We start from the raw sequence: 12868 nt of genomic DNA, 5'->3' as shown, positions 1-12868 counted from the left end.
GCAAAAACCAGGGCCTAATCCTGTCAAGTTAAAACTCACAGGATGGAAAGCTGGTAGGAGAGGGATGTTCTGACACAACCTGCAGGGCACAGCAGTTTAAACTTAGACGAGCGAATCCCCCAACAGAATATAATCAGGTAATATCTTAGAGCTCAGCTCAACTGAATAAAAACTGCAGGATCAGCTTCTCAGCACAGAAGTTCTTGACCAGTGGGCGTTTCTCCCTGCTGAAGACAGTAATTTTTGCCCAGAAAACCGCTGACCCAGTAAATAAGCAGTAGTAATATTATTTTTTCCTGTTGCCTGCTGGAAAGTGCGAGCAGCCTGGTCCTTCTCCAACAGCCTCCTCTGCCCCCACCAGCCTGAGCGAGGACAGAGCTGTGACAAACAAAGCGTTGAGGGGCTCTGGGCTAGAGCGAGAACCCAATAACATGTGAAAAACTGGGGAGCTCCACTCGACCAGATATTGAGCACCTCAGTCCCCATCCAGCGATGGGCACACATCCCCCTTCCTTGCTGCTAGCCACAGGTTGAAAATTAATCAAGTGCTTAAAGAATCGATCCAATAGTGTTTTTATTAACTTCCCCGGGGAGGAGGCCCTCGGTGGCAGCACCAGGTCACTGCAAACCTCGCAGAGCTTGGGCATCTTCCTTTTTGGTTTTGGGGTTTTTTTTGCTACTCTTATTTTTGGCCAAACTTGTAAACTTACAGAAAAAGAAAAATAAGAGAAGTCCTTAAGAAAATAGCTTTGAAGAAAAGTCTTGCTTTATCCCCAGGCGTTAGCAGAACCATCCCAGCTTTCAGAGCTTTTTAAAAGGGGGAAAAAAAATAGGTGCCTAAACAGTCAGCGCTAATATCACAATAAAGATTTGTGCAGGGAGGTGTAAATCCCAGAATAATTGTTTGAGCTGTGTTCCATAGACCCATCCCAGGGGACTCTTGTCCTTAGCTGAAGGGGAACAAAAAAGGCAAAGAGGTGCAATTCTGTCTCTGTTAAAAGCAGCAGCAAAACTTAAACCAGTTGGGCCTCATCTGTTGCATTTATTCATTTCACACCATTCAGAGAAATGACATCCCCAGACTTTGTCTTCCAATTTCCATTTCCCAGCAGAAAGCCGAGTGCATGTGAAATCCCTCAGGTGCCTTTTCTAGTCCTTTAGCCCTCGGTGAGACTGGAATTCCCTTCATTTCCAGCAGCGCTACAGCCAGAGCTTGTGAGGTTGGGTTTACAGTGCGGGCTTGGCTTTTTGGTCGCACTTCTGTACAAGCGTGATCTTTAATTACAGAAGAATCATGTCATGGGAAAGGTGTTTCTTTTGTAAGAACGGCACAGATTGAGACACATGACTGAGCAATTCGTGTTCTGTCCAGTAGAAGAAAAATGATGGCTCCACACAGGCACCAGTGTCCTCGAGCAGCAGTAGGAATGAACACCCAGGGGTGATACGGAGGTTGTCGTGTCTATGCTTTGCTCTTTGAAGAAAAATTTTTTTAAAAATTGGTTAGCAAATATTTGGATAGTCTTAATAACTCTTTACATTTTAAACTGTTCTCTCTTTTTAAAGCAAAAGAAGAGTGAAGTCCTGCTCCCTCTCACGGCAAAGGGGATAAATCTTTTACTCTGCAGAGGAGTAAAAAATGAGGATGTAATCCCTGTTCTAACTTAACCAATCCATCTTGTTTTTCCTTCTCCTTCTTCTCGTGTGGCCACTTTCAGAGCACATTTTCCTTCTCCACTGATCCTTTCATTCCCTCAGGGAGCCCGTGGATGAAGTCCTCCAGATTCCCCCTTCGCTGCTGACATGCGGCGGTTGCCAGCAGAACATCGGGGACCGCTATTTCCTGAAGGCCATCGACCAGTACTGGCACGAAGACTGCCTCAGCTGCGACCTGTGCGGCTGCAGGCTCGGGGAAGTGGGGAGACGCTTGTATTACAAACTGGGCAGAAAGCTCTGCAGAAGGGACTATCTCAGGTACTCGTTCTACCCTCGCTCCCCTTCTCCCTCTCACTTCGGCTTTGCTTAGTCATGTAACTGCTATGGCCGGGGAGCAAAGAGCCATCAAGAATTCATTTTGCAAGCTCAGGTTTGCAATGTGGACTCATGAGGTTCGAGCCCAGATGCTTTATGGTACCGCTGGGGTTCTTCAGTAGGTTATTGGTAAATCCAGGGGTTTCTGTGTTCATTAGGTCACTTACAGTTGTTTATAGGTTGAATCTTTAAAATCCTGTAGGAAAAAACTCCACATTTTTAAATTGCTACATGTTGTGGACAAACCAGAATTATTTGAAAATGTGAAGAACACGGTAAGAACTTCCAGGACTTTGGGGTTGTTGGCATTTGTCAGTCCGCACTGACATAACCTGGTAGCTCCAGTGTCCGTGTGGGTTTCTGGCAAATAGAAATTGGGAAGAAGGGATGAATTTCAGCTCCCCCTGAGCTCTCAATGAACCAGTTCCCCTGAACTGGTTTAAGAAGTTCTGCGCTTCTCCAGGCATTGCCTTGGAGCTGGAAGGGATATAAAGCCAGGTGCCAAGATCGGCGACTGATGAAGGATCATCTAGTTCGCTCATTTACGAACACGGTATCCAAGGTAACTGGATTCAGTTCATCTTCCTGATGCAGTAGTAGCTGCTTGGTGAGAGAGGCTTGATTCCCCTAGCCAGCAGGGCTGCTCTCCCTGCTTGCTGCCTGAAGCCGCTGCCTTTGGTGCACAGGTCCCTCCCTGTCTTTTTCTGCATGGCTGGTGGAAAGCAGGGCTGCCCTCCCTGCTTGCTGCCTGAAGCCGCTGCCTTTGGTGCACAGGTCCCTCCCTGTCTTTTTCTGCATGGCTGGTGAAGTTTTCCGGGACCCCTGGAGCAGAAGGATGCGATGTGCTGGGTGTTAATGGCAAAGCACAGCCAGTTCAGGAAGGTCTGATGTCTGGGAAGGATCTTTGCCCTGCTGGCTGCGTACCAGTTCCTCTGCGGGATCCCCAAGGAGTCAGGAGGTCTGCGGAACAGAATACTGGCGTTATTTGATAGTTTTGCAGCACTTTACTGACGGCTAATTTACTTGCCCACAAAAACTAACCCAAAATCTCGGTGGAGTTCCAAACTGTGGTATCCCTGAGCTTTCCTCGTGGGCATTTTGCTAAGCAGGAACCGAGAACTGAGTCCTGCTAATGGGGCCACTTGTACTACTCTGTGTACACGACAGTCCAGCAGGGATCTAGTGTTACACTTTCCAAATACTTTTTGTCTTAAAATGGAAGCATCAGAAAATATAGCAATACATTAATTTATTTTCTTGTGGTGAAAGACAACGTTTTGATTAATTTAATAATGGAACATATAGTAACTTCCCTTATTAATGAAATTTGTGTAACCTTAGTATTACTTTCATTGGGCAGAAGTAAACACTGACATCTCCTGGTAGACAACAGGAATTATGTCTTTTCCCCTGAAAGATCTCTCTTAATTTAGTGGGCATCCTTTTTCCTCTTTGGAAGCTATGGAGCAGGCACAGCACGTGTAAGAGAAGTGCAGGAGGTGGGAAAACTCTTCCCAGGGTTAGTATGGAGACCTGGAAGTCAAACGCAATGGGTGTATGCTTGGAACAAGTAATACCTAGCAATTCTCCCCCTTCTAAGAAAAAATAATAGTATATTCCTGCGTGTTTATTAATGATGTAACTTACAACCCCTGTAGCCAGCAGAGCTGCCAAACTGGTTTAGGCAAAACTTACCAACATGAAGGTAACTTCTATCGATCACAGTATTAGCGTGGCACAACTTTATGCTATGACCTGGGGAACCTTTACTCCTCCTGAAGCTGCTCGGCAATTCAGGATAAGGTCATGGATCAGGGAAGTCAGATATATTGACAACAGGTGAGGGCCTTGGACTTTCTGCTTCGGTTTTTGGTATTGCAGAGTTCAGAGTTCTGCTCGAGCGTGGCACAACTTTATGCTATGACCTGGGGGAACCTTTACTCCTCCTGAGGCTGCTCGGCAATTCAGATATTCCTGCGTGTTTATTAATGATGTAACTTACAACCCCTGTAGCCAGCAGAGCTGCCAAACTGGTTTAGGCAAAACTTACCAACATGAAGGTAACTTCTATCGATCACAGTATTAGCGTGGCACAACTTTATGCTATGACCTGGGGAACCTTTACTCCTCCTGAAGCTGCTCGGCAATTCAGGATAAGGTCATGGATCAGGGAAGTCAGATATATTGACAACAGGTGAGGGCCTTGGACTTTCTGCTTCGGTTTTTGGTATTGCAGAGTTCAGAGTTCTGCTCGGCAGCTTTCCATGTGACCTCTGTCTCACTTGGCGATCTACGACTGTGATCCATCGATCCATTGGCCAAGGCTCTGATGGTGTTTTGATTTGTTTTTTCCCATCTCCCCAGCAAAGGAACTCTGCTCACTCCTCTGCTCTTGTTGTTTTAGGCTCTTTGGCCAAGACGGCCTCTGTGCCTCCTGTGACAAGCGAATCCGGGCTTATGAGATGACCATGCGGGTGAAGGACAAAGTGTATCACCTTGAATGCTTCAAATGCGCTGCCTGCCAGAAACATTTCTGTGTCGGGGACAGATACCTCCTCATCAACTCGGACATAGTATGTGAACAGGACATCTACGAGTGGACTAAGATAAATGGAATGATCTAGCAAAGACACGCCTCATAGTCTATTAAAGGCATCTCACGGGCGACACCGGTGCGTAGCTGCAGTGAGGAGATCACCACTTGAGCTGTGGGCTTTAATGGGGGGAAAATACCACGGAGTCGGCCCTTGGCAGGCAGTGCTGCGTAGAATCTAAACTACACCTAGGTGAAGAAGGGAGACCAGAGCAATAGTAGATAGACTGAGTTCTCCTAACTGAGGCATATGGACAATAACTGACATCAGGCGGGAGCTGGGGAACAAACACAACGCCGTAACAAATTCTTGTAACTGGAAAAAGAGTAGGGACTTCTGTAAAGAGATGGTGTGACTTTGTCACCTGCATACTAGGATTGTGCAATTGAATTTTCTTTTTGTCTTGTTTTAGTTACTGAGTTTAGGTGACAGCTCCTCATGTAGCCAGGAGGAAAAATACTGGAAGAAGAGGGCCATCGCTTACACGGTCATCCTGTAGGGCCTTACACTTCGGGTAGGAGAGGAAGAAGGAAGAGGGCGGGAGTTATTCTTGCATGGATTTTTTTTTTCTTTGAGAATGAACAGTGCATCCTCTAGTCCCAAACTCTGCTTTCAAAAAGCCCTGCTGCATAGTTGTTTTTGGGCACTGCTGTTTCAAGATGAGATGTTCCACAGATCATTTCTATACAAATATAAATCTAAAGAGTTGTTCAACTATTTTATTAACTTAGATTATATCAATAAAATATTTGTTGTGTGTAGTAAGACTCTGCAGCTTTAATAAAAATAACAGAAGATTTGAGTGTTGTTATTTCTTATTTCTGAGGTTGGGATTTTTTGCTCACTTTTTTAATATATATATCAGGGTTTCTACACTTCGTCTACAAGTGATGCCTGCTGGATCCACTTAAGGTTGCATTTCAGAGCAGTAATGTGAGAACACCGAGGTCTCAGTAAGCCTTGTAGAGTCCTTCACACTAAGGAGAAATTATTGTTGTAGGAGAAATGAGACAGTGTTGTGTGACACTGAGGCTCTTTGGTGTTCGTGAGGATGTTCTGGTCCACAAAGAAAGACATTTGTGTGTTACTTTGCAACAAAGACAGAGCCTATCTGATCTCAGAGGAGACCATGTGGGAGTAGGGTCTTCTAGAAAGATTTTGCTCTGGATTGTTAAAACCAGTGTAATATCACTAGAGCCAATCAATACTCGCTGTATGGAGAAGGAATTAAGCTCGAGGCCTTTCCTGCAAAGACTTGTCACTTGCTTCTTAAGCAAAAGAAGTTTCTTAGCATTATAGTAATACCGAGAACATGAGAAGTACATCTGGTCAGGCCAAAGCAGACATTCACTACCTTACTCTCACAGAGACGAGACCCATTCTCCATGAGCTCACCTAGTCCCTTTCTTTAACTCTTTGGACTCCATAAAGTCCCAAAGCAACCACTGTCCCAGTTTAATTCTATGCTGTGTTTATTTCAAAACCTGTTGCCTCGTTGGTTGACCACCCTATTGGGAGAGACAATGAATGGACATTTCCTATCTCCTTTTCTTTCCACTCTTCTTGACTTTACACACCTATATCGTATTCCCTCCAACTTGTTTTCTCTGAGATGAATGTCTCAAGTTCCTTCTTTGTGAAAGCTGTTTCACACCTCTGATAATCTCTGTTTCTCATCTCTGTATGTTTTCTGGTTCTACATTATCTTTTTTAGAGTGTCACTAGAACTGCAAGTGGTGTTCAACTGTACTAAAAAAATAAAGATTTTCACACAGCTGAACAAGTCTGACAGCCCACTCAGAAGATGTTTGGCATGTCCATTCACCCACCAGTATTAATATGTAAGGAGTAGCACCTAAGCATATGGATATCTGTTTTATTTTCAATAAACTTGTCACCTCTCATCCAAGTGGTGGTTCAGACCAGTGATGACATTTTCCATTTTACAATGGATGTTCTGAGAGCTGGTTTTACTTTTCTTGCTTTTGTTGTCCCAGCTAGCACTGGGGACAAAACCTTTCAATCAGTTTTAGCACTACCAGTGAAATTGGAAACTCTGCATAGTGAGATCATGCTTGAAAAGTACAGTTTGAGGGCACTATGATTTAGCTCTTCTCAGGTGATATGGTGACCTCTGGAGGCCACAGGCAGAGGGTATCATTTTCATTCTGAGCCTAAAATACACCCCTGCCAGCTCAGGCAGGAAAGCTACGGACCCAAGGAAACCTTGGGTCTCTGTTCAGTCTCCGTAGCTCCTGGCAAATATTTGGTCCAACTGCAAATGAAGTCTCCATGTCCCCGTTGGTTTACTCAGCTTGAGGGACGTAAGCAGGATGCTAACGCAGGGTGGAGGCTCACAACCGTTCTTCAGGTCAGTGTGTGGGAGCACATACGCATGGTGAGCTCTGCGTCACCAGACAAGGTAACACCAACAGCTTCATGGCAGATGCCTTTAAAGCTTTGCAGGTCATCATGCGCTGCATGTCACTGTGATGTCCTGCTCAGAGCCCTTCTTCTTTCTCACCCTCTCCTTTCCCTGAAAAAATATCCCTTGATAGCACTATTGTATGAGCTGGGCAGGGGAGTGCTAGCAGATTCACCAACATCTACTAGTTCATGGCAAGAAAATTTGGTGTAAGGGGCCTTGTTAACAACCATGTTGAGATTAGGTGAGAGGGGAGGCTTTGTGGTTTTGCACTAATGGGAACGAGATATGTGTTTTGCTTCCACCTCAGAAAGTATTTCCTGTGTGATGTTTGGCAAGGTGGGTAAATATTCTGCTTCTCCATTGCCCACCTGTAAGATGGAGGTATCATCTCTTTCTAAAATATAGTTTAAAACTTCCTAATGGAAATACACTTATTATTTTGTTTAAGGTATCATTTACACAGGAAAATACATTTTAAAATCTAAATTAATATATTCGTAAAGGAGGGATGCTGCAGAGTTCACAGTGGGTATTCGTATTTCGTTATGAGACCACCAGTCTCATAACTAGTCTATGTATTAACTAGTCTATGTAACCTCAGAAAGGGCTTAAGCTGAACTGGAAGACAACAGCTTGTGCCAGAAGAGCCTCCGCTTGAGCAGTGGTATTACTCTACCTGTAGAACTATACCAGTCTCCTGGTGGACTTTTCCCCGCCAGATTCCTAGCTCTTGCTCTCCAGATCTAGAGGGAGAGAGAACAGAGTTCTGTTGGCATTAGTGTAACCCAACACTTCACCCCTGTCCTCACCTCAAGTGTGTTCACTACAGGACTCTCTCCTGGAGTAACAGAATAAACTGTTCCAAAACCAATGGTGAAAATAAAAGCAAAGATGATTTAAAGCCATAAGTAAAAATCTGAGTATGTCTTCATCAGCTGATATTCAAATGCATTGTCCTCTCCAATATCAGCAGTATTTTAAAAGGCATGTAATCCTTCAAGATTTCCCTTCTTTGTCCCCATTATTCAATGTCATGGCAGGAAGATGAGAGCATTACCATCGATATCACTTTTTTAATTCCATGCCCTTGAATAAGGGCAATAAGAACCCGGCATAATAGAGTTTTCAGCGGAGAGAGTAAATGGGAATCGGTTGTTAATTCAATACAGGATACAGAAGCTGCCTCTCCCATCTCTTTTTCTCAAGGTAATACTGTGCCTCCAATTGTCATTATACCCAAGAATTGAATTATTTGAATTCTGGACACATCAGCACAAAACCGGAGACTCTCTGCCAATTTCGGAGCCTGCTTGGAAGAGAACATCAGAGAGCATCACTCATTTATACGACTGCCAGCCTGCGCCTGTAAATTCAGAAAACAAGACAGCCTCAGGTGCTGCACTTTAACTTGTCTTTCTGCTCCCCACTCTCCCCCCTTGCCACCCCCAGCACATACGAGGTGCCATTTTCTCTCTGAAAGGCAAAGCTTTCAGCATCTGCTGGGGCGAGCGTAGACTCGCTATGGCCTGAACGTGAAGGGAAAATGAGACTATTAAGTACATTAATTGATAACAGTCACTTGGGACTTTGAAGGAGATTCATGACACTTGGAAAAATCATCTACAAAGATTGTTGTTGCTCTGAAAAGACAGTGCAGCATCAGCTTATTTCACTTGCAGCAGGTTCATCTCTTTTATAGAGCACACTGCACTGCAGGCAAAGGGAATTTTAATGGACCCTGGGAAAAAAATGATCTATTCCTCTGTTCCACGACAAAAAAGAAACCATGAAAAGACACAGAACAGAGAGATTGAGAGCCGATACCAGAAAACATTTAAGGAACTATAATTAAACTAAGATTCAGAAGTCTGTCAATGAGATGAAGATTAAACTGGCAGAAAGTTGAACCTTGTTTGAAGCAACTTGTTCCCTCCTGCTGAGAGTTGTTTTGTGGCAGCTAATGAGAAGGCACATCTCTGAAAGGTTCCTAATGAACCAGCAGCTCTCTGATGGGTAATTAATAAGCACATTTTGCAGGAGTGCGCCATGTTCTGTTTAATGCTTTTCAAGTGCCTTGCAAGCATTAATGCGTTAATGCATTACTCTGTCCCTTTTTAAGCTACAAGTCCCGCTCCAAAGGTGGGGAAACTGAGGCACAAGATGAACATGAGCTGCTTAAAAATCTCCCGGTAACTCAGCCGAACGTCTACCAGAGCAGAGGTTAGATCTCGTGGCTTGAGTGTGACCCATTCAACCACGGATCATTTCTGGGAACCCCATGGCCTGCCCTGCCTGCCGGTGGGATCTCAGATACCTCTGAACATCGCAGAGCAGTCTCCAATCGCTTTTTATGTGGCTACTTCCCATGAATTATGGCTGACAGTGATATACATCCCTCCCTGCACGACAGATCACCCAGTGATCAGCAGCGTTTGTGGAAGTGGGGGTTAACAGCCTGTGGGGACATTCGGGCATGGGTGGCGAAACCCCAGGAACTTCTGCTACAAGACGTGCGTTTGATGGCATCTATGGCTCGTTCTTCAAACACAGCGCGCGATCCACCGTTTCCCTCTCGGTAGTAGTACTCAGGCAATGTTTGGAGCACCCTTAAGCCCCCTTATCTGTGTTCTTGGCCAATAGCAAAGGGGTGATCAAAAAGCTCCTGTTAAGCTGTTTCTTTATTAAAAAATTATTTTTCAAATACTTAATTTGGGGAAGTGTGTGTGAAAAACAGGTCATGCATGAAAAACCCATTTAAGATTTTCAGCAAGAGATCTTGCCTTTTTTAATGACAAAAGCATTTTGGTGAATGCTTGCTGACCACCTCTGCTCGCTCTCTCGCATATTCTGCTACATTTACAGCTGGGTGTAACACAGCGAAGCCTGTAACCAGGGCGAATGGATCGCAGGAAGTTTGAGTGCTGTGGAGGTGCTGGAACGGGGGGGCAGCGAGGGATGCTGTAACAGGAGTGAGTGCTGGAAGGCAGCCGTTGTCCTGCAGTGCTGGGAGAGGAACAACCCCTTACAGCCATGACCCAAGAGAACTAACTCCTGTAGACCAGGAGCTCTGTGCCAGCTCCGTTCACGCAACAAGGAGGCAAAAGCCCCTGGATATAACAGCTGAGATTTTAGAAGAGTTTACTTGCCACCGACTGATGATCCTCATCTTAGTGAAGCTCCTGCTCTCCAGGTGTAGCTTCCACAACATAACATAGCAGGGACAAGGTGTGTTTTCCCTTGCTCTGGCAGTACATTTGGATGCTCGTTAGTAGAGGGAGTAGCTTTTCAACCACAACAGCTGAGCCCTTGACTTCAGCCTCCAGCCTGCTGACTTCTTTAGACCCCTGATGCTGGGCTGGGATTAGAGGATTGGTTTTCTTCTCTCCTCAGGTATGTGTCCTGCATCTCGTATCAGATAACTCTGATACAACAGCTGCGAACCGGTTTTGAGGTACAGATTATTTACATTTATTTAAAAGAGACAGCCACAATAAAACCAAAATTCTTCTTCAGTAAGACACATAGACAATATCTGACAATATCCTGAAGCATCTTGACAGCTACCCAAACCAGTGCTTAGATGTCATGTTGGTGTCTCATTAAAAAGATCTACAACCTGCAATCATCACCCTAAGGATGATTTGCCACACCAGGAAATTCTGGTTCGGCTCGTAACGCAACGCTCCATCACAACACGGTTATGGTTTTTTTGCAGACGGTAGGTGTGAGCGAGCGCCCAACAAGCTGTGGTGCAGTCGCCCTGGAATTCTTGGAGCTGGACCAGCAGCAAGTTTGACCCAACATGCACGAGAAGTGTGTTGTTCAGCTGATAAGGAAACTGAGAACGTGCATCAGCAAATATAGTTTGTTTATCCCCTAATAACTGTTTTTGAGCAGTACAAGCAAAAAGAGGCTGGGTCTGCACTAGACAGATAAGAGCTCTGACCAAAAGGACGACCAAAGGTCACATTGGGCCTCCTGGAAACTTCAAAAGAGAAGCCTTCAGTGGGAATGGATGACTAAGGGAATTGCAAAGGCCTTCTGGAGTCTTTTATCTTTGTGCTACCTCTTCAAATCCAGCTCAACACTTCAGTCATCTGTTGGTGCCATCGTCTGATGAATGCACGCTGGGTTCAGCCTTGTTCCTACTGCACAGGTGTTGGTAGCCAAAACACCCACCACTGCTGGCCAACTCCGTAACAATTTCAGCTAACAACCTAAAGAAAGTGTGTGGAGCCAAGGGTGAGCTGCTATCTGGTGTGTACAGATGGTTTTCTTTAAGTCAGGAAAGACTCGAGGGCGGCAGAATTTTCTCTAGGAGTGCCTGATTATTCTCCATGTTCCTCAGGTAAAGGACGACCTGAGCTCCTACACAAAAGAACCCAGTCCCAGCACTTTCCACGAGATCCAGGAATATTCCCGAGCCCTTGCTCCTTTCAGCAGAGGCTTTCACACATCCCTTTGGCTGCGAGCCGTGACATTGCATCCTGAATCACATGCCCCGAAAATGCTGTAAGCACAGCAAATTATAAGTATTCCCAAGGCTTCATTTCTGCCTTTTTTGACCAAGTTAAGTGTGGAATTAGCAACCCTGGTCTCCTGCGAGCTTTGGCAGGGCTGTTCTCCATCAGTATTAATCCGGCAGGCACAACTGCATGTGCACAAAACCTGAAAGCAGGTTTTGGCATTGCTGGCCTGTGACAAAGGCACGTTCTGATTGTCCACCACACAGCGTTTCTCTTCCGCACTACCTGCTTAATTTAACGTTTGCTCTCGGAGGCACGAATCACGCCTTTCTGTGCTATTCACACTCTCTGAAGTGAGTAAACTTTATTTTTTATACTTTCACAGGATAATTTTTTACATTTGTAGCAGTATCTTATATTTATGTGAAAGAGGATGCTATAAAAGGAAAAAGAACTCTGAGCTGAGCAACCCTGGGAAAGAATAAAACTTGGTAATGCCAGTTTGTGTCAACACGGAATCTCCCATCGGCAATAAAAAGCCCAGTCTATCAAAATCACTCTGTAAGTGGGATTCCAAACATACCTAAATATTTTGGACCTGTTTTGGAGCTACAAATCTGAGACAAAAAGATTCACTAATAAAAATAAAAAAGGTAAGCCTGAAGTCACAGAGCACCTTGTCTCAGAGCTGTGCAAGATAGAGGAGGACCAGGGGTGACTTTTTGACAACCTCAAGCAACCGAAGTAGACAAGAGCATCCATCTAGGGCTGTCCAGACTCAACCAGCTCAGCCAGCTACCGCTGCTTCGATTCTTTCACTGTAACCACCAGATAAAGTCCATTGGTTGAATTCCTGGACATTCCTTTGACTTCATTTGACCTTGGAGCTGTCAAGGCTGGTTGTCAGGAGGGGTGGTGATGGTGGTGGTGTCTACATGGCAGTAAGGAGGAAGGGATTGTTTTGAACGGTTGTTTCCTTCCATCAGAAGGCAGCCTGAAGCTGTACGCTGACAGATACCCCGTTTGCTACTAAAATGTCCAACAAGCTCCTAGGTAATAATTAGGTTATTCACATACACATTTCACTGAAGTTCTGGCTCTGATCCCTTCAGCTACCTCCCCGTCATCTTTCACACCCCAACTGAGATTTGCCCCGTGAGGCCTGAAGAGGTGATTTGGTTATCAGTTCATATGCCAACCCACCGCCTTTCAAAGGGCTGCTGAACTGCCTTTACGGGACTCGCTGCAGCCACTGCAGCATCATGCCGCTCCCAATTTTTATTTTCTTACCTTACTCCTTCCGTCCGCTTTATTGCAGCCACTCATTGTGTTCTGGTTAATTTTAGATG

The 12868-nt window shown here is 45.0% G+C and overlaps 1 protein-coding gene across 1 annotated transcript; it reads left to right on the top strand.

Annotated features, from left to right (window-relative positions):
* Positions 1-1744: 1744 nt before the first annotated feature.
* LMO2 (LIM domain only 2 (rhombotin-like 1)) lies at positions 1745-5042 on the top strand (the record flags this gene model as incomplete). Its single annotated transcript, XM_010133591.1, has 2 exons — positions 1745-1974; positions 4436-5042. Coding segments are annotated over 2 exons (450 nt in total), but the record flags the coding sequence as incomplete, so codon positions are not given.
* Between the last annotated feature and the right edge of the window lie 7826 nt (positions 5043-12868).

This window comes from Buceros rhinoceros, unplaced genomic scaffold (genome assembly GCF_000710305.1).
Source record: "Buceros rhinoceros silvestris isolate BGI_N320 unplaced genomic scaffold, ASM71030v1 scaffold333, whole genome shotgun sequence".
Taxonomy (NCBI): Eukaryota; Metazoa; Chordata; class Aves; order Bucerotiformes; family Bucerotidae; genus Buceros; species Buceros rhinoceros.
The sequence above is the reverse complement of the archived record's forward strand: the minus strand, read 5'-3'. Positions and strand labels throughout refer to the sequence as shown.